General features: G+C 42.2%; 1 protein-coding gene across 3 annotated transcripts in view; it reads right to left on the reverse strand.

The window, feature by feature from the left end:
• The window catches only part of MICU2 (mitochondrial calcium uptake 2), a 421733-nt gene that overhangs the window by 54193 nt on the left and 341085 nt on the right, over positions 1-26455 (reverse strand). For 2 of the 3 annotated variants that reach the window (XM_089685800.1, XM_089685797.1), the window contains one exon: positions 19624-19674. The exons of the other annotated variant lie outside the window; for it this stretch is intronic. In XM_089685800.1, coding sequence (XP_089541926.1) covers positions 19624-19674 — 51 coding nt within the window. The remainder of the gene's footprint in view (positions 1-19623; positions 19675-26455) is intronic. 3 annotated transcript variants of the gene reach the window in all.

Raw genomic sequence — 26455 nt, forward strand, 5'->3', positions numbered from 1 at the left:
TGACTATTCTTCCTTTGATCATGTTTGTAGGAAAAACTCCAAACACATTTCCTGCCTATGAAATTTGCTATGTGGTCTTTTACCTATTCAATTATATTTAATCACCTTTCCTACCATTTTCTTTACAGTTCTGCCTTTTGCAGTGTCAGTATAGTCCCACTTAACATTTCTCTTGGCTGATCCATCAACACCCGTCTTATTAAAAAAAATGAATTACTCAATGAACCCTTCTATTCAGGGTGTTTTCTAAAGCTGCAGTCTTGGCTGGCTGGCACCTCCCTTTGCTCCTGAGTCTTTCCATTATCGATAGCTAGGCACAGAAAATGAGAATGAGACTACCCATCAGATTTATGAAGAAAGGCTGATAGTTGCATATTCGGTTTTGCAGTTGCCCAGGCAGCTTGAATATTGGTAGCTATGTGCAGGCACTTGAGGGTGCCTCTAAACACAAACACCATTTCTAGATTGCTTGTGTTGACAAGTCATTCACATAAAAGTGAAGACCCAGGACAGTGAAAACCTGGAAAAATAAATGGGATTGATTTTTTATTTAATGGGAACCAGGGTCACCTGAAACTCAGTGCTGCCTTTTGATCCTTGTCACTATGACATAATCATGGGCACCCATAGGTGTGTGGCTCAGTGGTTAGCACTTCTGATTTACAGCACTGGTGTCCTTGTTCAAATCCAAGCCAGCACAGAGTTCACATAATCTCCCTGTGCTTGTGTTGGTTTTCTCCAGGTACTCCAGTTCCTTCTCACACTCCAAAGGCATATTGGTAGGATAATTGGCTCCTGTCAAAATTGGCCCTAGTGTGTGTGTACAAAATATTTTGAATAGTAAGATTCTCATAGGAACAAGTTAGAATCCATAATGTACTGGTTTGACTTGGAGTAAACTGTTATTGGCTGCACGAAAAGTAAATATGTCATGTCTACCAATTATAAACCAACATTACTAGTTATGTGCTGTCACAGGGTGGTGTCTGGAAACACAAGTACTCATCTTCATCGGTTTCTTTGTGTCTGCAATCATAGGCCCAGAGCATTAAGTGTTTGAAATAAGCTCCACCCATCCCAGGGCTCAACTCAAAAACCGTCAATCATCTATTGCCAACTGAGGCTTTTATTACTTCCCTGGATCTAACTACTGACCAATCATAAAACAAGGTTATTATAAAAGGGTACATTGTTCTTTTTAGGGTGGCTGACAGCATGAATGTCTTAGTCCTACTCTTTAAGAGGTGCGGTGGAGTACAGAATAAATTAACTAGCAAAGTACAAAAGGCTTTATGAAACTCATCAGTGCTATTCTGTTGATAGCTGATGAGCTGTTAGATCCATGTTTTCACAAAAGAATATAACCATTACACTCAAGATTGGATCACATTCTACTTATTTTTTAATTTTAATTCACATTTGCACAGTCATCACATCTCAAGTGAACTTTCTTTCCATATAGAGATATTAATGGCATTATTAACTACCAAGAGTATGTCTAAAGCAAATTATGTGTACATTGTCAGAATGTGAGGTAATAGATATCGTGTAGCTATAATTCTCATCCTATTATAACATGTATTTATAAACAGCTGTTAAGTACGTACAAGGAACCCCTTTACATTCTTCATCACTGAAGACTACATCTGAAATGTTAGCACAACATGCAAAATTTTGTCAAACGACACACTGAAAGGGAACTGTAACTTTGCAAGTGGTCTGTAGTGTCAAACATCTTCTAAATGTTCAATACAGCACTGAAAAAATAAAAAGGGAATTTAGTGGTGTGAGCGCTGTAAGGGATCTGACATTGCTGGCTTCAGTAGCGACACGTGGAAAACTGGGTGAATTTTAAAAGTTCCTGGAAGTACAAGTTCATACACCACTTCATTGATTTTCCGTTTCACCCGGAATGGACCCATAAACTTCGGCCCCAGTTTTTTCGAGGGACATGACATCCTCAAATTTGTAGTGGCTAGCCAGACCTGATCCCCCGGTTGCAGGCTTAGTTCACCTCTTCTTCTCCTGTCGAAAGCCCTTTTACTGTCCTCCTGGGCCTTTGCAATAGCTTCTTGAAGCACCTTGTTATTGGCAGAAAAAAAATACAGCATATTTTGCATAGCAGGAACTGGGCTTTCAGGAATCAGATCAGGTAAAAACGTGGGGTGCAACCCGTAACTGGCAAAGAAAGGGGATTGCCCTGTAGCAGAATGATTTGCGTTATTGTACGCAAATTCAGCCAATGGCAAAAGCGCCAGCCAGTCGTCCTGGAGGAAAGACGTATAGCATCTCAGGTACTGTTCCAACGTCTGGTTCGTCCTTTCCGTCTGCCCATTTGTCTGTGGGTGGTAGGCAGACAAGAAGGACAGTTTGATTCCCAAAACCCTGCATAACGCTCTCCAGACCTTTGATGTAAACTGGACCCCCCGGTCTGAGACAATGTCTTCTGGAATTCCATGAAGTCTTACCACTTCTTTCACAAAGATTTGTGCCGTTTCCAGAGCCGAGGGCGTGTTCTTTAACGGCAGGAAATGGGCCATCTTTGACAGGCGATCTACAATTTACGAAAATTGCTGAATGGTCTTGAGATGGTGGGAGCTCCACTATAACATCCATGGAGATCATCTGCCACGGCCGGTCAGGTATAGGCAATGGTCGTAGTAAACCCCAGGCCTTACTTCTGGTGGGCTTATTCCTTTGACACATGGCGCAGGTCTTCACGTACAGTTCACAATCTTTGGCGATGCTTGGCCACCCCAACGTACCCTGGAGTAACTCTAGGGTCTTTGCGATTCCAAAATGGCCTGCCAGTGGATGGCCATGGCAGTGCCCCAGAACTAAGGTTCGGACCTCCTCAGGTACCACAATTTGCCCTTCTTTCCAAAAGAGACCTTCCTTGCTCTGTAGGGAGAACCCGGGTGGGCTTGACATTCCTATGGATGCGGTCTGTAGCCTAGAGTGTAGTTCCGTTTGGAGGGCGAGAAAGTTTCCCGTGGACAGGATAGTGTCCGGTTTGGGAACTTCTTCTGGGTCCTCAAACATGCGTGAGAGAGCGTCGGACTTTGTATTCTTAGACCCGGGTCTATATGTGATATGGAACACAAATCGGAGGGAAAAAAAAAAAGTGCCCATCTTGCTTGGCGCGGTCTCAGGCGTTTGGCTGTCCTCAAGTACTCCAGATTCTTGTGGTCTGTGAAAATCAAGATTGAGTGTGTGGCCCCCTCCAGCAGATACCTCCACTCTTCCAGTGCCGTTTTAATAGCCAAGAGTTCCCGGTCTCCAATGTCATAATTGCTCTCTGCTGACGTGAGTTTTCTTGAGAAGAATGCCACTGGGTGCATGAGTTCTCTGGTACCTTTCCTCTGGGACAGGATGGCCCCCACTGCGTTCTCAGAAGCATCAACTTCCAGAATGTATGGCAGAGAGGGATCAGGATGACTAAGGATAGGGGCAGTAGTAAACAGCTCCTTCAAGGTCTCAAATGCTGCTTGAGCCTCGGGTGTCCACCGGAAACGGGCCCCCTGCTTGGTGAGCTGGGTAATGGGAGACACAAGACCCGAAAAGTTCTTGATGAACCTTCTGTAAAAATTTGCAAACCCTATGAAGCGTTGCACGCCCATCTTGTCCGTGGGTACTGGCCATTCTAAAATTGCCGAGACCTTCAGGGGATCCATCGCAACCCCCCCCGTGGTGGAGATGATCAGCCCCAAGAATGCAATGCTGTGCTGCGCGAAGCTGCATTTGTCAGCTTTAGCATACAACCCGTGTTGGCGTAAACGTTCCAACACACTTTTGACATGACCCCTATGGGTTTCCAAAGAAGAGGAGAAGAGGAGAAGATCAGAATATCGTCCAAGTAAATGACCACAAAAATGTCCAGGTAGTCTCTAAATACGTCATTAATGAAATGTTGGAATGTGGCTGGGGCATTGCAAAGTCCGAAGGGCATAACAAGGTACTCAAAGTGCCCAAATGTAGTGCGAATTGCGGTCTTCCACTCGTCCCCCTCCCTTATGCGGACCAGGTTATACGCGCCGCTCAAATCTAATTTACTAAACACGGCTGCTGTCTTTAACCTTTGGAATAGTTCCGGAACCAAGGGAAGTGGGTAATGCTTCTTTATCGTAATCTTATTTAAGTCACGATAATCTATACAGGGCCTTAAGGATTTGTCCTTTTTCTCGACAAAAAAGATTCCAGCTCTGGCTGGTGATGTGGAGGGGCGGATAAACCCTTTCTGGAGGTTACCATCAATGTATTCCTTGAGTACCCCCAGTTCCTGCTCTGATAGGGGAATACCCGTCTGAAAGGAATCTCAGATCCGGGTAGGGGGTCGATGGGACAGTTGTAGGTTCTGTGTGGAGGAAGAATGTCTGCCCCCCATTTACTAAAAACGTCTAGATAGTCGTGGTAGGCCGGGGGGATGACTTGGATGAGCTCGGCGTCTCTGTCTATACATAGGAGAGGTTGGGGAGCCGAGAAGGTCGGGGCGTGACACTGTTCCTGACAATAAGGTGATAGGAACTGGATAGACCCAGTTTTCCAATCAATCTGGGGATTGTGTGCCCGCAACCAAGGGAGTCCCAGGATAACTGGGAATAGAGGGGATGCAATGGCATCCAGACGGAGAAACTCCCGATGATGGTTAGCCACCGTAGTACAGATAGGTGGGGTCTCAGGGTCCACTAACCCTGACTTAATGCGTGACCCATCAGCCAAAAAGATGTTAAGCCCACATTCCCTGATCTGGAGGGGGATCTTCTGTTGGTTGGCAAAATCTAAATCAACAAAGCAACTACATGCCCCGGAATCAATAATTGCTGTTGCTGACATGGTTTACTTCCTGGAAGCTGAAAAGAAACGGGTATAGCAAACTAATTGGAATGGTTAGCACATTTAGGGGATACGGTGGAAAAAAACAGAAGCACACTTACCCAGTTTTGCTGGGCAAGAACGCACCACATGACCTGCTTCCCCGCAGTAGAGACAGAGGTTATTCACCCGTCGCCTCTGGCGTTCCTCGACTGACAACGATGGATGTGCCAATCCAAGCTGCATAGGTTCTGGCAACTCCTCAGACTCCAAGTTCCGGCTTCCTTCTGGCAGAGATTGGACTGGAGCACGGGGAAGTACCCATGTGGGTCTTTGACCCTGACTGGACCTCGCTAATCTGTGTTCCCGCAGTCTTCAGTCAATCTGTATGGCGAGGGTGATGAGTTTCTCCAAAGAGTCAGGTAGGCCCACCCTGGCTAACTCATCCTTAAGGGACTCGGACAGACCCATGCGAAACTGGTGGCGTAGTGTGGCATCATTCCACCGGGTGTCCCCCATCCAGTGTCTGAACTCAGATGCATACTCTTCCGCTGCCCGGCGGCCCTGCCTGAGGGAGTACAGGGCCGTCTCTGCAGATGCTGCCCGCTGCGGATCATCGTATAGGACTGCCATCGCATTGAAGAAGTCTGTTACAGTCTCCAGATGAGGATCGTGGGTCTCCATTAGTCGGTGAGCCCAGCCCTAGGGCTCGTCCTGGAGTAAAGAGACAATGAACCCCACTTTTACCGATTCAGAAGAAAATGTCCGTTGCTGCAGGCTAAAATACAGCTGGCATGCGTTCCGGAAGGCCCTGAATTTAGCTCGGTCCCTGCTGAAACGTTCCGGCAATGGTACGCGGGGTTCCGGTGGAGGCAACATGACTACTGCTCGGGCGGGAGGTTCTGAAGGCTCTCCGGCTGCAGAAGGAGAAACCGAGCTCTGGGACGGAGCAGCTGGTGCGGCTAACATCTGGATCCGATTCTCGAGGTGTGTGTAACCCTTCTGCAGCGTTTTGAAGGCTTGGGTTAGTGCCGCCAGATCTTGACATATGTCCTCCAGTGGGGATGGCCCTCTTCCAGGCTACGTCATGGCCGTATGGTTCTGTCAGACACCGTCTGGCGGTACCTCTAGCAGTCCACAGAACAGGATTCCCCAGGGCGCAGAATCTAAGTCCCAGTCTGCTTGTTCACCAGGGCCCCTGATGGTGGGGATGGACTTGGAGCAGACAGTGACCAAGTCACGGCCCCTGAGTACACCCGCCTGTGGTAGATGGATCCGCCAGAGGTATATACAGGTGGAGAGCCTGATGTGAAGAGGCGGAAGGCCTGAGCAGTGATGACTGGATCCGTGCAGGACGGATGGATGGCAGAGAAGTGTGCGTGGTCAGACGGGCCGGCTCAGTAACGGTGGGGTCAGTGCAGTACAAGGCAGCAGGCAAAGAGTAGTCAGGTCACTTGCCGGGTTCAGTAACAGGAGTTCAGATCGATAGGAATATCCAGGAGAGTAGTCAAACGAGCCAGGGGTCAGAGCAGGAGATAATCAGCAGATGTCAGGATCAGGCAGGGTCGGCAACAAGTCAAACAGCAGATACACAGGACCAGGAACACAGGATAATTAGACCATACGGCAACTAGTGTCTGTGCAGGGCTGGTTTAAATAGGGCACCCTGCGCCGTCATTGGTGCCAGGCGTGCGTCCGCGAACCCGAGTGCACATGTGTGGGCCGCCGCCGCCCAGGTCCTAGCGCCAGTGGTTTAGGGCGCATCGGCGTTCTGCGCATGCGCAGATCCGTGCGCCGTTGCGCTGGCTGACAATCCTGTGCAATATCCTTTTGTCTCTTTTGGTCAGTTGACCATGTTTATGCTTATCAGATGACGTTTTCCCAGAAACTGTACTGTATATGCCGTCATAACCTTTGATACTGTACCTCACAACACGGCAAATAAATTGCCATCTTCAGTCACAGAGGCACCAGCTAAACAGGCACCAACAATTTGCCATCTTTAAAGCTCAGTAAGCTCTGACATGACTCCATATTACTAGCAGCGCACACAATAAATGACGAAAGTGAGGCTTCCCAACTGTTAGCTAGGTGTCTCATCACACATGTCACTTTCACACCTCCATACATTGAGTGTCTCCAGATCTTTTGTCCAACCACTGTATAAAACGACAATTCCAAGACAGGGGAGTCACTTAATGGTTTCCTTCTGCAGTACGACCAACCTGAACAGTCCACCATATTGCAAATAATCCAAGACTGTCACACTACATAACTTCACAAATCTTTTTCTACATTTTCTATTTCCAAGCAATATCCATCATGTACATCAAAGCAAGAATTTTAATGATCCAAAAGCTTGGTTATGGAACACATTTTTTATTTGAGATAAAGACATACATATATATATATACAAATATATATATATATATACACACACACACACACACATATATATATATATAACATATATATATACACATATACATACACACACACACACACACACACACACATACAGAAACACACACTACAATGCAAACGTTTTGGCCAGGTGTGACATCATGACACTGATGGGCAGTGATTGGTCCAGCCTCTGCATGTGATCACTGTGACCATTCACAGCTAGACACACTTGTATACAATGGAAGGCATGATAGGAAGCCATCCATTGTTTACAACTGTCATGTGACCTGCTGTGATTGGTCACAGTAGGTCACATGGTACTGGCAATGGGACCAATACACAGATCTGTCATCGACCATGTCTGATACAGAATCACACACTACAATGCAAACGTTTTGGCCAGGTGTGAAAATAATATGGTAAATTAGGAATGCTTTCAGAAATAGAAGTGTTAATTGTTTATTTTTATCAATTCCAAAAATAGAAAGTGAATGAGTCATACATCAGTAAGTCAGCCTATTTAAATGGCGAAAAATAGTCACTCTGCTGTTTGGTATCACATGGACCAGAGGAAGCAAAGGTGTAGGGTCCACAAGAGTTTAGTCATCCTTCCTAGACATGGCTGCAAAAGGAAAATCAACCCCAGATTTGAACAGAAAGATAATGCCAATGGTAGACTAACCAGGGAAAACTTCCAAAGAGATATACAGTGAAGGAAATAAGTATTTGATCCCCTGCTGATTTTGAATGTTTGCCCTCTCACAAAGAAATGATCAGTCTAAAAATCGAATGATAGGTGTATTGTAACAGTGAGAGACAGAATACCAACAAAAAATTCAAAAGAAATGCATGTCTAACAAATTATGCACTGATTTGCATGTTCATGAGTGAAATAAGTATTTGATCCCCTTCAAAAAACATGACTTAGTACTTGGTGGCAAATCCCTTGTTGGCAATCACAGAGGTCAGACTTTCGTGTAGTTGGCCACCAGGTTTGCACACCTCTCAGGAGGGATTTTGGCCCACTCCTCTTGGGAGATTCTCTCTAAGTCTTTAAGGTATGGTGGCTGACGTTTGGCAGCTTGGACTTTCAGCGTCTTCCACAGATTTTCAATCCGATTAAGGTCTGGAGACTGGCTAGGCCACTCTAGGACCTTAAAGTGCTTCTTCTTGAGCCACTCCTTTGTTGCCTTGGCCGTGTGTTTTGGGTCATTGTCATGCTGGAACACCCATCCATGACCCATTTTCAATGCCCTGGCTGAGGGAAGAAGGTTCTCACCCAAGATTCGACAGTACATCGTCCCTTTGATGCGGTGCAGTTGTCCTGTCCCCTTAGCAGAAAAACACCCCCAAAGCAGAATGTTTCCACGACCACGTTTGACAGTTAGGATGGTGTTCTTGGGGTCATAGGCAGCATTCCTCCTCCTCCAAACACGGCAAATTGAGTTGATGCCAAAGAGCTTGATTTTTGTCTCATCTGACCACAACACTTTCAACCAGTCCTCCTTTGCATCATTCAGATGTTCAGTGGCAAACTTCAGACAGGCCTGGACATGTGCTTTCTTGAGCAGAGGGACCTTGTGGGCACTGCAGGATTTAAATCCTTGTCGGCGTAGTGTGTTACCAATTGTTTTCCTGGTGATTGTGGTCCCAGCTACCTGGAGATCATTGAGGAAAAAAAAAACAGAGGGCGCACAGGCCTAGTGCATTACCATAAAAAATGTTTAATAAAAAATAAAGTATGTGTTGTACTCACAAACGACAATATAGTCAAGGCACATCATAAAGAACAGCTGGGTCAACACCGCGCTGAGTAACAGTCCGCAATAGGGAGTATAGACATCCAAAAGGCTGACGCGTTTAGAGGACTTGCCTCTTCCTCAGAGTGGCTGTCAGGAATGGACTTGCCAGTAATGGTGGGACTCACCTGCCTTGTGGGCTGCAGTACCAGGGCTGGCCAGCGGGTGCTCCCAGCAGAGACTCAACCCTGCAGCCAGCCAAACACCTGAAGCTGATTATGCAGGTGTCTTTAAGGGATGGCCAGACCTGCAGTCTCTGCCTTGGTGTGTGTTTTTCCTGGGCCCCTGTATCTTGTTACCTGCATCCCTGTCCCTGTTCCTGTCTGACTGATTCGTTGCTGACCCTGCCTGATCCGGACCTCTGCTGACTTCTCCTGTTTGATCCCTGGCTTGTGACCCCGACCATTCTCTGCCTGACCCCCTGTACCTACCTGCCCGATTGTTGCTGTACCCGGCTCGTGACCTGACTACTCTCTGCCTGCTCCTCCTGTTCCTACCTGCCGATTGTTATTGACCCGGCCTGCCTGACGACGCTTGCATTGTATGTATTGTTATCTGTGGGTGGTTTGGTTTGGTTCGTTTGCACTGTGTTATGTTTTAGTATTGCACTGCGTTTATGTATTGTTAGTGTTAATAAACTATATTGTTTATAACATATCTGAAGCCTGCGTTTCCCTGCGTCAGTTCACATACCTCTGGTCATACCCGGAGCCCTGACAGTGGCTCTGAGGAAGAGGCAAGTCCTCTAAACGCGTCAGCCTTTTGGATGTCTATACTCCCTATTGCGGACTGTTACTCAGCGCGGTGTTGACCCAGCTGTCCTTTATGGATGTGCCTTGACTATATTGTCGTTTGTGAGTACAACACATAATTTTTTATTAAACATTTTTTATGGTAATGCACTAGGCCTGTGCGCCCTCTGTTTTTTCTTTCCTCATTCAGTATATTTGGATTTCCCCGGTCCATTTGAGGGCAGCAAGGTGTGCATGTTCCAGGACATTCCTTATGTGGTTGTAGCCTGCATCGAGTCCATCCCCAAGCGCAGGAGCATTTATGTTTGCTGGTTCTTTGTTACCTGGAGATCATTGACAAGATCCTCATGTATAGTTCTGGGATGATTCCTCACTGTTCTCATGATCATTGACAATCCACAAGGTGAGATCTTGCATGGGGCACCAGACCTATGGATACTGACAGTTGTTTAGTGTTTCTTCCATTTGCGAATGGTTGAACCAACTGTTGTCACCTTCTCACCAAGCTGCTTAGCAATAGTTCGGTAGCCCAGTCTAGCCTTGAGTAGGTCCACAATCTTGTCCCTGACATCTTTGGAGAGCTCTTTGGTCTTTGCCATGGTGGAGAGTTTGGAATCGGATTGTTTAATTGCTCCTGTGAACAGGTGTTTTTTTTATAAAGGTAGCAAAATGAGATTAGCAGCACTCACTTTAATAGACTGCTTCTAATCTCAGCTTGTCACCTGTATGAAAGACACCTGGTAGCTAGAAATCCTGCTGAATGATAGGGGATCAAATACTTATCTCCCTCATGAACATGCAAATCAGTGCATAATTTGTTAAACATGCATTTCTTTTGAGTTTTTTGTTGCTATTCTGTCTCTCAGTGTTACAATACACCTACCATTTGATTTTTAGACTAATAATTTCTTTATGAGTGGGCAAACATTCAAAATTAGCAGGGGATCAAATACTTATTTCCTTCACTGTAAGCTGAACTTCGAGAACAAGGTGCATACGTCTGATTGCACCATCTTTCACTTTTTGAGCGACAGTGGGCTTAAATGAAGAAGAAATAGGAAGACTCCACTGTTAAAAGAAAAGATTAAAGAAGCCAGAATGGAATTTGCTAAAATGTACTTTTACAAGTGTTTTTCCCCAACAACAAGCCACAAAGCTTTTGGGGGTTTGTCCTATAGACAACTGAGATAAAAGTGCAGCTTGTTGGCAAGTCAAATCAGCTCTATGTTCATAGCTCAAAAAAAGTAGATTTCAAAGAAAATAACACCTTACCTATTGTGAAACATGGAGGAGGTTTGCATAGGTTTTAGAGCTGCTTTGCTGCATCTGGCAAGAGGTGCCTTGAATCTGTGCAGGGCACAATAAAATCTCAAGACCATCAAGAAATTTTGGAGCAAAATGTACTGCCCAGTATCAGGCAGCTCTTTCTCAGTTGCGGGTCATGGGTCCTCCAACAGGATAATAAAACAAAACACACAGCTATAAGCATAGAAGAATGGCTAAGAATAAAACAATGAACTATTCAGAAGTGGCCTTCTATAAGCCCTGATCTGAATCATATTGGACATCTATGGAAAGAGCCGAAACCCTAGATAGCAGTTCTTCCAAGAAGAATGGGTTAAACTATCTGTTGGAAGGTGTGGAAATTGGGAGCTACAGAAATCTCTGCCAACAAAGTCTGTTTTTTTTTTTTTTTATGTGGAATACACAATGATGGATGTCATCATTGTGGGGTGGGTGTTTCTTTTAATATGGAAAGGTACCAACAAATTGGTCCATTGTTGTAGGTGAATATTATATAGGGTTAGCGAGGACAGGTCTTCCATGGATATACAATATTGTTATTGTCATTATGACAGTATCGAATACACAATGATGGTTGGAAATCACTTTATTCAATTAAGTTATTTCAGAGAAAATTGTGGGCACTTTTCCCAAGGACCAACAATTTTGTCCATGGTTGTACGTGATTATATAAAGTATGGAGAGGATTGGTCTTCCGTGGATATACTATTGTGAAAGCATTGTTATGATAAAGTAACTGCTATTACTTTGTGGAATATTTCGCCGAATGGTTCATGAAATATTGGCGTTTTTGTGAAATTGGTCCCATAGGAATGAATGGCGGAATGTTCAAAACTAGAGTGGGAGCTGACAAAAGCTAGAGTGTGAGCTGAAAAATCAGGACATGATTTCTAAACTGCCACCACTCCCTTATTTTCAAGCCCACCTACACAAATCGTATATCAAAATGTTCAGCTATCCCTGCTGCCACTAAAAATGTCCAAGGCTAAGCCATAGTCCTGATAGTTTTCACAATATGACCATTTGTTTGCAACTCACACCGCCCAGTGACCTTTTCACAGTTACTCCAGCCACTCCAACCACACAACAGTTACTCAAGCCACTCCACCCAGTTACTCCGCCCACTCCAGTTCTAGACTACTGGTGGAGGCAAGAACACTTCACACAATTTCCCCAGAAATTGTAGCTTTTCTAGTTTATGTCTGGTTTAGCTTGTATGATATATTTATTTCAGCAAAAGCGGTTTCATAACTAGCTGGATAGAACATTTCTTTTTTACCTGGTGATCAAGAGAATAACACACTACACTCACACCTTGCAGTATCTATGGAGAGAGCCATGGTTGCCAGCAAGGCTGGACCTCAAACTTGTCATATTTTGTTCATTTCTATTACTTGAAGGTGGAGAGGTCAGTCGTTTACAAGATAACATTGGTTTTGCTTTCAGTTCAATCATCTCACAGGAATTGAAAAGGGCACTGTATTTCTGGCAAGATCAACAAGTATTTTCTGCACTTACTGATATGTTCTGGGCCTGAAAAAAAGAAAATAAATGCAGCGAACCCATTTAAAATCTGTCAACACCATAATATATTAACATTTTGTTATTGGGTTTAGTTATCCGAGAAGTGCTTTGTGTTGAGCCATCCGTTTCCACTTCTACCGCTGGTTGTCAAGGATGTTGTTGGCTTTATAGTCAACAGGTTCCCAGCAACCAATGACACGGACAGTGGGCAGAGCCTGACAGGAAAGCTGAGGGACTAGTTCCCCATCAGATTAACTTTTTCCTTGTGATTGACAGCTAGCAGATACCACAGTCAACAGTATTGGAACTATTGTTTCTGAATCTGGCTCGCTGTACCCTTCTACAAAACATCTTGGACACTGAGCTGTCTGTGTGATAGTTGCAGGGGAACAGCTCATGTCCTGAGGACCTACTGGCCTCAGTGCACCTCCACATCACAAATGTCAGTGATTGCCCCTAATTAATGTATCTGTTTACAAACAGGTATATGAAATTGGCAAAACTACCAAGAACTGGTGTACGGAGGCACAATGAAATTGCAAGGCGTGTAAAATCCCCAGAAGCTGGTCTTTCTATATCAGCAGGGTCTAACTCAAGAAGAAATTTCATGGCAGATAGCTTTTTCGAGATAGGCTTCCAAGCTCAATTAGGATCACAAATATACCAGCGAATATGAGAGCTGGCAATACCCTCTTTGTGCCTCTGTTTTCAGAAAATTTAGGGGTATTTGGCTTTAAACCTTGTTAGAGGAATTCAAATTGCTCACTAATCTGAGGATACTTGTCAAAATGACCTGACCAGTAAATTCATGGATATTAGCAGCTTAAGTGTTCATGCAAATCTAGACTTTTCTTGTAAAATTAAGTTTGGTTACTCTCCTCCCTCCTTCAGAGCCTCCCTATTGGTAAGTAAGGTTATTCATTACATTAAAGAACCAACAGTGAGGCTCAGGATATGGGAGCAAGTCTGCTTTTGCATATAGCTTTAGCTGAACTGGTTTCCTTACATGTTCTTGTCTTTGATGGTATCCTCTACTCAAGTAGTTTGAGTAGAGGATTTACAGAGTTTGAATTGCTTTGGTTTGTAACAGGTTCATATTAGGGCTGATTTATTTATCTCAGGTACTTATATAGCGCTGTCAATTTACGGAGCGCTTTACACATATTGTACATTCACATCAGTCCCTGCCCTCAAGGAGCTTACAATCTAAGATCCCAAACTCACATTCATACATACACATAATAGGGCCAATTTAGACAGGAGCCAATTAACCTACCAGTATGTCTTTGGAGTGTGGGAGGAAACCGGATTACTAAGAGAGTTGAACATTATCACTCAGTAAATCTTTTCAGTTATCCAAACGTGTGAAAAGCAAATTCCTGTTTTATCATTTCACTGCACATGACTGGTCATAGTGAACACAACTATAATGTGAGTGAAAATTCTCAACTTATGCAGTAAATCAACCCTATTAAACCAATTCAAAAATGATTTTGATGATTGAAAGAATTATTCAAAATAAAAGGTGAAGACTAATAGTGAATTTTTCATGTGTTCCAACGTGAGGATTTTTCTATAAATTCTACTTGCAAAGCGTACTTCATCCTAATTCCTCTCTGAAAGTTTACAATCATACAACATGCCCAGGACCCAGCTTTTACTCTGTCACCACTTGCATCATAGCATCCTTTGAACCCAACAAAAATACTGCCCAACATAAAGAGACATTTTTGTTTTGGAGAGAAAAGGGGGAGGGTTACAAGATTTCAACAGAACTATTCTTATGACCTCTAAATAGCCCCTGTGTCTCTTATCCTTCTGAAGAGGTAAGATGAAAGATGAGCATTTTTCATGAGACTTAATACTAATGGCTATTTAGCTTTCAGCATATCTTAAGTAACCAAACCCATTAGTTCAGTGTGGGTCTTCATGCTTATTGCATATGTGACATTTCAAATATTTTATAGCCTGCCCTCTTCCAGTAGCAGGGTGGAATTAAGTGCTCGTATTTTACATGAGGTTATCGCTTAAACAGTACTAATACGATAATGCATGCAAACTCTATTGCTTTTCTGAAGTCAACTGACACTCTCTAACCCTTTCCTTGCTAAAGGTGGCTATATTACACCACCAAAGAGCCAAAAAAAGGAGGAAGCCTGCTGTGGCTTGCATGGATTAATTCTGGATATCTTTTTAGAATATAGATCAGGAAGGAGGCAAAGAATTTAAAGTTGTAAGAGCGTGTCTAAGGTATTAAACATATATTTGTTGATGCGGCTCCATACATGAGTCAAGCTCTTTTGTGTTGTTCGGAAATCTTGGCTGATTAGCAGAACATTCTTGTAATAACACCTCTGAGCTGGGGCACAAGGAAGCCTCTCAGAGCTCTCCAAAACATTGATGGGAAGGAGACACATATAAACAATACATATCGCGGCTTATCTGCAATGACAAAGCCTATCCCTGCTTTTATAATAAATATGCACTGACTTGTTTGCGAGTCACTTTATCAGCTGGGATTCCAAGGTGGGATTGGCAAGGCGCCAAGTACAATGTTAGAGGGAGTAGCAGACTAGATTTAAACTCTACAAAATATAGCCATCTTTTAAAGCAAGAAAGTGAAAGGGGGGAAACACACAAGAAGGCAGCTGGGAGGGCTGCACATAACCTTAAATGAACGCACATTCTTTCTTAATGTTCCAGTTTAACTCATTTATCTGAAATGTTCTCAGTGCCAGCCTTGCTTGGTCAAGTCACTGATCAATATCCCTAAAAGCGACAGTGGGTACACAGTCAGGGTGGCTTCAAGGCTTCTTGTCATTGAAGATATATTGGCAAAAACATAATTCTATGTCTATGGGCACTTGAAGACCCCCTGACTGTTAATTATTTGGGTAATACATTATTCCCTACTGCAGATCTAAGATATGAACAATTGCTTGGGAAGGGAAAGGGGGGGTTGTTAATAGCACTCTGCCAGTTCTTGAACAAGCAAACAGGCAATTATTTTGAAAACATGATTATATATATTTTTGCATCAGGTGGAACTGGCACATCTTTGTCATAAAACATCTATGGCTAACTTTAAGCCACAAGTAACAACAAGCACGTTTGTTCCCTAGGACTACCTTGGCAACACAGGTCATTTTGTAAATAATGTTTCTCTTCTTCCTTCTCACATAGATTTCCAAGAGACTGGGCTTGGGAAGTGTGCAGTACCTTTTCAATATAGCAAGGCAGTTTAAGTTATGTGTATTGGACTTTCATTTTCTTTTCCTCTTCCTAGCTCATAGAAATCTTCTTTAGCTTACCTTCATTCCCGGGGCGGACTGACCATTTAGAAACTTGGGCACTGCACGAGGGCCCGGGGTCAGTAGGGAGCCCCATGAGATGCCCCTGGTACCTTTTTCATAGGCTTTTTTGAGTTTGGGCAAGGACACAGGGGCCCCATGATCCCCTATTGCCCAGGGGCCCCATGAGTTGTCAGTCCACCCCTGATCCCCCCTACAAACATTAATTTAAACAGGTACAGAATGATGCCAGAAAAAACAGATTTGCATCCTTTTGGATTTTTCTCACACCTGGAGGTCACGATTGCTTAGCTAAAAGGAACGGTTTTCTGCAACCTACCTTCTTTGTGTTTTTGTGAATGAATTCATGCTTCTTGACATGGTACTGAAGGCATGACCTGCTTAAAAATCATTTCATGGCTCTTATGACACTGAGCCCTGGTTCACACTTATGCGAATTGTCATGCGATTTGACCGTTCAAATCGCAGGACTAATCACATCCAATGATCGGCCATGGAACCTCTGACTTTGCCGGAGTCGCACCGATTAGAAAAGTTGTTCCTGCACTACTTTTGCTGATTAGGAGTGAAGTCGCACAAATGTCTATGAAGTCTCACTGACATCTGACTTCGAAAATGTGCGACTTCAAGTGAAGTCGCATGATTTCAAAGCTGGATCCAGAGTGATCCAGGTCTGAATCTCCCAGTTATAGAGAGCATGGTAACATTTTCATTTTACTATAAAATGCACTAATCTTTTAAACCTGCAACACAGCTACATTATACATGTTGCTATTAATGTTGGCATATCTGGCACACCTGGCATTGTCTGATGGCTCCCAGGCATCTACTGCAAATGAAGATCCCCAGGTGGTTTCAGTGTTAGTATAATAGAGTCCCAGACATCAAAGAAAGGCACAAACTAAAAGTTACTTAACAATAAAGCTAATGCAATATTCTGATATTTCTTTATGGATAAAAATTTAAACTAATATATGTCAGCTGTCCCTCATCAGTGATTTAGAATACACATATGCCTCCAAGCAGCCTCTTAGGTCATTACATGGCTGTCTCAACACCTGTTGCATTATGCACTTTTCATTAGCACAAAGTCAAAACACAGGTCTTATTCATACCATTAAATTCAAATATTTAATTTTATTGCTGAACAAAATTTTTTTCAGTATCCTTGTTTCATATGCTTTCTTCATAAATACCTTCTCATTAAAGTTACCAGTCTCCCACCCAGATATCATTCTCCATCCAAGATTATGACATTAAAAAAACTCAAAGCAGATGCAGAAGAAATGAAAGTCCAGAGAACTGTTAAATATAAACCGATAATGATTAGCCGTCTGGGACTATGCAACAATAGCACAAGGAAAACGTCCTGTGCACGATCAGTCTTTATTAAAAACTGCCCAGTTTGGTGAGAATCTTGGGCGGCAAAAGATTTTCCTTTTTGAGTAAAAACTTCTGCCACATCGACACATCCTTAAAACACCTGTCTATGACCTACGTGGGCCTCCTGAAGGAACCTAGACCTCTGTCTGGAGTGGACTCCAGCCAGGGTCGTGTAAGGGTAAAATCACATACAGCAATGAAAGAGAGCCAGAATCTGCTCTTGTGTATTGACTATTTTTTCAGCAGAGAGAAGTGGTGAACCGTGCAAGGTGGGACCTGTCAAGGGAAAAGTGTTAGTGTGTATGCTGCCTGTAAGACAATACTGTATATTTGTTTCCGAAAACATGGTCAGGTGTATTTTGCATCAATTTTACAGGTAAGATCTGAACGCTTGACATCAGTTCCTATCCTGATGAAGTTTATAATCTAACATCGATACTAAAGTTCTAAATATTCTACTGGATATTCTGAGTATTCTAGAGCACGTGAAGGCAACATGTTATATAGAAGGACCAAATAACTCAAAAAGGCATCCTGCAGAAACTGAGGGCAAGACACCACTGCTATAAAGACTGGGCAGTGTTTTCAGCCTTCCAGGCTCTGCACCAGACTACAGATGTTTTAGCACATTTTGTTTAAAGATTAATTAAGCTGGCCATACATTATACAATTTTCTTGTTCAATTTCCTTTAGATTTACCTTCAACTTTGTAGTGCAAGGGCCTGCCTGATTGCATACAAACTCAAATTGTTTAGGTGTGACCTCAAATTAAAAGGTTTTGGTAAATCTAAAGAAATATTTTACAACAAGATTGTGGAATGTATGGCCAGCCTTAGATACACAGCTCTACAATAGTGGCATGTCATGGTTTTATGTAAGCTTTGTTTTAAAGTGAACCTGTGCCCAGACTATGCATTAAAAAAGTATTTATGTATTTTCATTTTTTATAAACATTAAAGGCAATTTAAACCAATCCCATTTTCACCTCTGCAGCTATATGCACTGTGCAGAAATGTATCTTTACATTCACAACTGAGGCACTAAACTCTTTTACCACTTATTAAGAATGTGAAAATAGTCTGGGCACAGGTGCACTATAAGGAGAACTAATTATGATTGTAAGCCCTAGTTCACACTGAATACAACATTGAAATTGTGCAACTTCACTTGAAATCGCACCATTTCAATGTTGGATGCCAGTGCGACTTCAGGTGCGACCTGTAATACATCTGTGCGACTTAATGCACAGATGTCTATGCAAGGTGCACCTAAAATCGCACAAAATAGTGCACAAACCTTTTTTTCCCCCAAATCAGTGCAGCACTGCAAAGTCAGGGTCACACCAATTTGAACGGTTCCATTGCCCACAATAGGGTGTTACATGTTGTGTGATTTAAAACTTCAAATCGCATGACAAGTCACACCGGTGTGAATGGGGGCTTTATGTAGGATTCAGTATTTAGTAATTTTCAATGTGCAGATTGTCCTATAAAATATTTATTTTTCCCCATTATTTAGTTGTAGCCCTGGTTCACACTTTTGCGACGTATCATGCGACTTGCATGACAAGTTGCAAGTTGCATGACAAGTCAAAACACATTCATTTCAATGGGTGCTTTCTTAATCAATGCAACTCAAGTCGAAGTGAGAAAAAAAAAAAAGTTTCCTGCACCACCTTTCTGTGACTTCGGTGTGACTTGAGTGCTTTAGCCTGGAATGTTAAATCACAAAGGTCACAAGCAAGTTGCAGAACTCTGCCGCAAGTCGCAGAAGTGGGAACAAAGCCTCATGACTTTGTATCTGACACTCTGAAGTCACGTTGAAGGATGACAACTGTTGCCTGTCAACAGCTAGCACACTACATGCTCAGAAGCAGACAGCCAATTTGTGAGGTCAGAAGGCTGCAACTGTAAATGTTCAGGTGACCTCTGACATTCTAATTTGCTTTCGCAATGGCAATTCTCATATTTCTATATTGCAAGGTTCCTTTTAGCAGTGTTGAATGTAGTGCATCAACAGCATTAAGGATGTGCTGGTAAATTTCACCCACTATTGCTGCACATGAAGAGATATGTGTGACCTTGTCCCAGTGCAGTCAATAGGACTTACACCTCAAATTAACTGGAGGTCATAGTTAAAGTGGCCTATGGACCTTAAGACTAAAATACAGCTAAAAGGGCTAGGTACAATACTCCCCATTCAGTCTTCATAGTTTTGTTACAATTACCACACTTTTGTGACACTATAGGCATTTCAAATATTTTTAGGATTCTCCTCTTATATGCTTTACATGGGAAATCATATATCAATCTAAATATGGCATACTTGTACCTGTGTAGAAGCCATCTTGAATTCATCTTTTGTGCCCATAATTTTCTGTAACTATAAAAATACAAAAAGTAGTTATTTACTGTGCATTTTACTATCAGGAGGTTCCATGCTTATAAAAAGCATGGCAACTTATACAACATATATGAATTCAATATACAGATTTGTTATATTAGTGAAATTCCTTCTGTACTTCTAAAAGACAGTTTAGAAAATATATTTAGCTAACAGACTCAAACCTGATTAAAATTGTATTATATGCTCTGCTGCAACATGATTTCAAATTACAGATGTTCTGCTAGGTTTGAACTACTGGCCAATGCCCAAACGAAGAGCTCATCTTAACCATAGACCTTAGATTCTCCCAAGAACAAAAAGAGATACTTCCATTCCCAGGCTCAGACTACTACAATAATCATCTAAAATACCAAAAAAATCATGCAGCAAGGCTACACTGTGATTCATGCCCAACGACACATATGTCCTAGATTGTAAGCTCGAAAGAGAAGGGCCCTCGAACCCCTCGTATATTGTCTTGTTACTGTATTGTCTCATGTACTGTCCCCTACTATATTGTACAGCGCTGAGCAAACTTTTTGGCGCTATATGAACAGTATAATAATAATATGTGCATCTTCGCAACTTACTCTAGAATAGAATACAATGTATTTGGTTCGAACTAAAGCAGAGCCAGTACAAACGGGCATTAACATGTCTAGTGCAGGACATCCTCTAGGTATGGCCCTGGCTATAGCAAGCACAGAAGTAAATCCTAGATTAATATCAATGTATATAAGTATACTAAGAGATGGGACTCTGCACAATACATGTTTATAATAGCTGTCTGGAGTGGATTTTAAAGGGGTAGTAAACCACAAGAAAAAAAAAGAAAAAAAGAGAACAAAAAAAAAAACCAATGGGCTCCTGAAGGTTTTGGTCATAATGTACTAGTATGCACCGCATACAATGGGCTCATGAAGGTTTTGGTCATAATGTACTAGTATGCACCGCATACAATGGGCCCCTGCAGGTTTAGGTCATAATGTACTAGTACGCACCGCATAGAATGGACTTCTGAAGGTTTAGGTCATAATGTACTAGTACGCACCGTATACAATGGGCCCCTGCAGGTTTAGGTCATAATGTACTAGTATGCACTGCATACAATGGGCCCCTGCAGGTTTAGGTCATAATGTACTAGTATGCACTGCATACAATGGGCCCCTGCAGGTTTAGGTCATAATGTACTAGTGCGCACCATATACAATGGGCCCCTGCAGGTTTAGGTCATAATGTACTAGTACGCACCGCATACAATGGGCCTCTGAAGGTTTAGGTCATAATATACTAGTACGCACCGCATACAATGGGCCCCTGAAGGTTTTAGTCATAATGTAATAGTACGCACCGCATACAATGGGCCCCTGCAGGTTTAGGTCATAATGTACTAGTATGCACTGCATACAATGGGCCCCTGCAGGCTTAGGTCATAATGTACTAGTATGCACTGCATACAATGGGACCCTGCAGGTTTATGTCATAATGTACTAGTATGCACTGCATACAATGGGCCTCTGAAGGTTTAGGTCATAATGTACTAGTATGCACTGCATACAATGGGACCCTGCAGGTTTATGTCATAATGTACTAGTATGCACCTCATACAATGGGCCTCTGAAGGTTTAGGTCATAATATACTAGTACGCACCGCATACAATGGGCCCCTGAAGGTTTAGGTCATAATGTACTAGTACGCACCGCATACAATGGGCCCCTGCAAGTTTAGGTCATAATGTACTAGTATGCACTGCATACAATGGAACCCTGCAGGCTTAGGTCATAATGTACTAGTATGCACTGCATACAATGGAACCCTGCAGGTTTAGGTCATAATGTACTAGTACGCACCGTATACAATGGGCCCCTGCAGGTTTAGGTCATAATGTACTAGTACACACCGTATACAATGGGCCCCTGCAGATTTAGGTCATAATGTACTAGTGCGCACCATATACAATGGGCCCCTGCAGGATTAGATCATAATGTACTAGTACGCACCGCATACAATGGGTCCCTGCAGGTTTAGGTCATATGCATACTAGTACATCATGACAGACTTACCTTTACATGGGAGCCCTCCAGCGCTGCATTGTCACGGCTTCCCGACGCTGTCACCTTCACCTGGTCTTCCTTCCGGGTTCGCAGGCTCTGGCCATAAGAATGGCTGTAGATACGATGATGTAATTTCCACATATGCACGAGGGAGCCCTCGGCTACCGCACGGAGATCTGAAGATCCGGCACGATATGACGTCCCTTTAGAGCGCATTAGGCGGTGTCATCACCGGCTGCATGTTATGTGAATAGATCCTAAACAATGCAAGTTTAGGAGATGTTCACTGTACCTACATGTGAGCCTTATTATAGGTTTACCTGCAGGTACAAGTTCTAAAGTGGACTTTACTTTTACTTTAAGTTAATTCTGTTTTATGTTTCCTTTTTTTTCACGGTACTACCACAAATAATAGTTATTTAAAGCCCCAAAAGAAGCCTAAATGAAAGTAGTTAAAGTTGAAGTTCAGTGGAAATCTGGTCACATGATCTCTCCAAAGCAGACTTGATCAGGTGACTGAACCAAAGCAGCTTCAAAATAGGTAAGCATAGACATCTGTTCTTTCACAGGGTAGACAGAATAGTCTTAGAATGGGGGTGAGAATAGGTTTAGCCTTAGTTAGATTTTGACTGATTTTGTACTTTAAACTGGTTTTAAACCCAAAACCAAAAATGTAATATATTGCAGCTTACCAATCATTAGAAGTGGTGGCGGCATTAGTCTTCTTTCCCTCGGTTTTCACCAACCCCCAACCCATGCATGGCGCTCAAGGCGCATCTCTGGACAGCAGCATTGTCATAGTCAGGGGGAGGGGAGCGTTAGATGGACTACCAGATTTATATACACTAACAAACTCAAGCCAAACTCCAGCTCACTTTATAAGTAGTTACAGGAAACAGCTTTTTGGGGGATAAATGTTTTACAGGAATAAATAAAACCTGATCATCGTAAGCACCCCTGTCAGTGGTAAATGGTTTGTCTCATCCCTGTAATTGCTACATCTGCAGGAGCGCTTGTTCTTTTGAAAAACAGACTTACTGGCCAGATTATCAGGTGAAAATAAAGGAAAGAAAGCCTAAAAAAATAACTGTAGCTACTACACATAAGAACTCATAAGCTGGAATATAATAAATGTTTGCTTTTGGGTTTAATACCGCTTTAAGCAATAGGTACTGTAAAATGTACGAACGCGCCCACTTGCATCTTCTTTTGAAAGCATAATACATTTGTTCTGTCAGTTCTAGGGAATCTATAGCATACACTATTGTGTGAACTGTATTCTCTGCTAGTGATAGAACCATATGGTTTGAGTCATCAGCTGCTGAAACCTGGAATCCTGTCTGGCAGACAAGTACCAACTGGCTGGGAGTATCAACCTGCTGAACCCTGGCATATGAATGTTCTTGGGAGACCATGTAGAACATGCAGTTTTATCTTTCTTTTAATCTGTAAACTTGGTTGTTGTGGGTTATGCCACTGAAAACATGGACTACTGCTGTTAAATTACTTTTTGGCTCTTCTGGAACGGAATTTCAATTTACTACTTTGGTGTTGTGGGTTTTGGCACTGAAAACACAGACTACTGCTGTTAAATTACACTTTGGTTCTTCCGGAACTGAATTTCAAGTTGCTACTTTGGTGTTTTTGAGCGTGTCACTGTTATAAAATGCACAACTATAGTTGGAAGTATGGATATGTATGGTTATTCTTATGGTCTGTATGTTTATTCTTACAGTCTAACTTTCTAACTCTACACAGAAATGTTAAAGTAGAACTAAAGGTATTTTTGTGGACAGAGTAATTCTTGTCAGGTTTTCTTTTTCTCCATCTTTGTCTCACTGGGGAGATTTCCCTTCACTTTCCATCCTATAGCTAAAACAGGAAGTAAGAGAAAACCTCTCCAAAATGAGGGAATCCCTGGTTGTCACCAGGGTCACCAAAACTAGTGTTCCCATTGGAAGATTCCCATTTTTTAACTGTTCTGGGGACAAGCCAAAATTTTGGATATTCTTTTACTTTCAATTGTGATGAATACAGTTTCACCACTGTAATACAATTCACAGAGGGTGAATCTCTATAACGGGGGGCATAGACAGCAATAGGGACCTGACAGGTGTTCTAATCCCTCTCCACTCTACCCAAAATGTGAAATAAAAATTTTGACTCTAGCTATACTTTAAGACATAATATCAAATTTCACAAACCTTGGCTCATATGATACAGTGAACAAATCAAGCAATTCTAAAAAAAAAACCTTTCCCATCTTTATTTCTCATGTTGTGCTATGCAAGCTCGACTAGTATCCTCAACTATTCTGCCACATTTGCTGACTGTAAGTCATCTGCAGATCTCTACAGACAGAAGAGTAATTATTTCTTAGAAAGCATCCCCAGCATCCCTCGCACTCTGATGGATACAGTCTGAAATTCCTACAGGGAGGAGCAAACACCTTTAAAGGGATTCCAGGGATGCCCTCCTTAAAACCAAATACAAGCTGTCTCTGTCTGTCCTTTCTTTCTCAGTAATGGTTACACCTGTTTTAAATATACAGTTGCCATCAACAGCTGTTTCTCAGGAATTTCTGAACTACAGCAATTATGATTTTAAGACTGTAAATACTTGGCATGGCTGACAAAGGTACAAAAGTGATATAACATTTACTGTTTATTCTGAACTTGCATTTATTCTTTAAAGTGAGACTACAAAAGATTAATTTCGGTTTGGGCTTAAACAGGAAAAAGTTTAAAAAATTAAAGTCTGACCTTTTGTCAGAAACTGAAATACACTCTGAAAAGTTAAGCCCTGGACACCCTATATAAAGCAGAGAAACATTATGTGTGGAGTTCTGTTTTAATAATTTTTATCATCAGACTGAAATTACAATTTAGAGCAAAAACAAGATATTAAGAAAACAATCATATTTCCACATAAAAAAAGATAACATACCTTCCCATGTTCATCTCATTCCTCAAAGGCCAGCAAAAATAAAAATTTGCTTGAATTAAAACGCATGACATAAACACTTGTATTATGCCCTCAGAAATCATTTTTCCAGTTTTTATCAATTTGGACAGTGGCTATATTTGAGTTAAACACGCAGCTTTCCCCCCTCATATTTGGAATCATCAATGCCTCATAAACCACTTGAGCCCTGAAAGGTTTTACCCCCTTCATGACCAGGCCATTTTCTGCTATTTAGCACTGCACTACCTTAACTGGTAATTGCGCGGTCATGCATTGCTGTACCCATATGGAATTTATATAACTCTTTTCACATAAATAGAGCTTTCTTTCAGCGGTATTTGATCACCACTGTTATATTTTATTACATACATGAAAAAAGACCAAAAACTTTGAAACAACACTTTTTACTTTCTGCTATAAAACATATTCAATAAAAAAATGAAAAAAATAAATAAATCTAAATTTCCTCAAAATTGTAGGCAAAAATGTATTCTGCTATGTGTTTTTGGTAAAAATCCCAATAAGTGCACATTGATTGGATTATGTGAAAGTTAGGGCTCATTCACACTTGACTAATTTTTAACTCTTGACAAACACCCCTATAGCATTTGACAGGTGTTAGACAGGTGTTTGGGAAACGTTTTTAACACTCCCCAAATGTCCTATGCCCCTTTTTAAGGTGTTTGCCAAGCGTTAAAACCGCGCCACAAATGCCTATAATGAAGTTTAATGGTACTAACGCTCCGCCACTGCACCGCCAACGCCTGCCAGGCGTTTGAGGAGCATCACCATAGACTTGAATGGGAGGTTTCAATTCCTCCTGACTCCACATGAGGTGTCAATTTTGCCACGATGCAATGCTAAAACTTCAGTGTGAACAGCACTGTGTGCTGCCATGTGTAGAATTTTCATAGGCGTTTGAGGAGCGTTAAAACTTGTAAAATGGCGGCACGTAGACTTCTGGTTTGAGGCTTGACGTCACGCCACAAACCGAAAGTCTACATGCCACCATTTTGCAAGTGGAATTACAGCAACTAAACTATCTGGAGATCACTGTATATTGAGTTTTTTCACTGTGGTGTCCCAGGAGGACACATTTTAATGTGAATGTATATATATATTTTTAAATAAAGGCTATTTTGGTTGTACATACTACACTATATTCAGCGTTTTTTTACATGATTGTGGAGTGGATTGCATTCGTAGAAAGTGTTGGCAAAGAGTGGGAAGATATTGTACCATATATACCTGCCCGGTTTAAAAAAAAGGGAAAAGTGCAGTTTGACCTGTCATGGGTCAAACACTAAGGTGAGGGCATAAGTGTGTAGGAGGTGGAGGAGCACAAATGGGTGATACAGAAGCACTGTAATATTTCGGTGCGATTACACCTGTATACACAAAGTCATCATGGAATACATGGGACTGTTCGCACACATGACCTAGAAAGAGAGAGGAGCGATGTACAGGTATATCGCTGTGCCTGTAGGAGCCACCCGCCCACGGTAAAATGCGGGCAGTCCTCAAGTGGTTAAAGTACTATAAAGTGCTAGTACTGATAGTTTTGGACTAAGCATATGAATTTTAGAATTCAGCTTTTGGTTACCATATTACCATAGGCACAAAATAAATCCTTTTAAAAACACTTGCTTTTTTAGCAAACAATATGCTGAGTAAGCACTATAAGGACTTGTAGATTTTGATAAATGAAATGGAGGCTAAACATACTTGTACCATGTATAATGAAGGCTGTGGTTTATAG

The sequence above is a fragment of the Staurois parvus genome, unplaced genomic scaffold (genome assembly GCF_062004578.1).
Source record: "Staurois parvus isolate SC_StPar_1 unplaced genomic scaffold, SC_StPar_1.0 ptg000387l, whole genome shotgun sequence".
Taxonomy (NCBI): Eukaryota; Metazoa; Chordata; class Amphibia; order Anura; family Ranidae; genus Staurois; species Staurois parvus.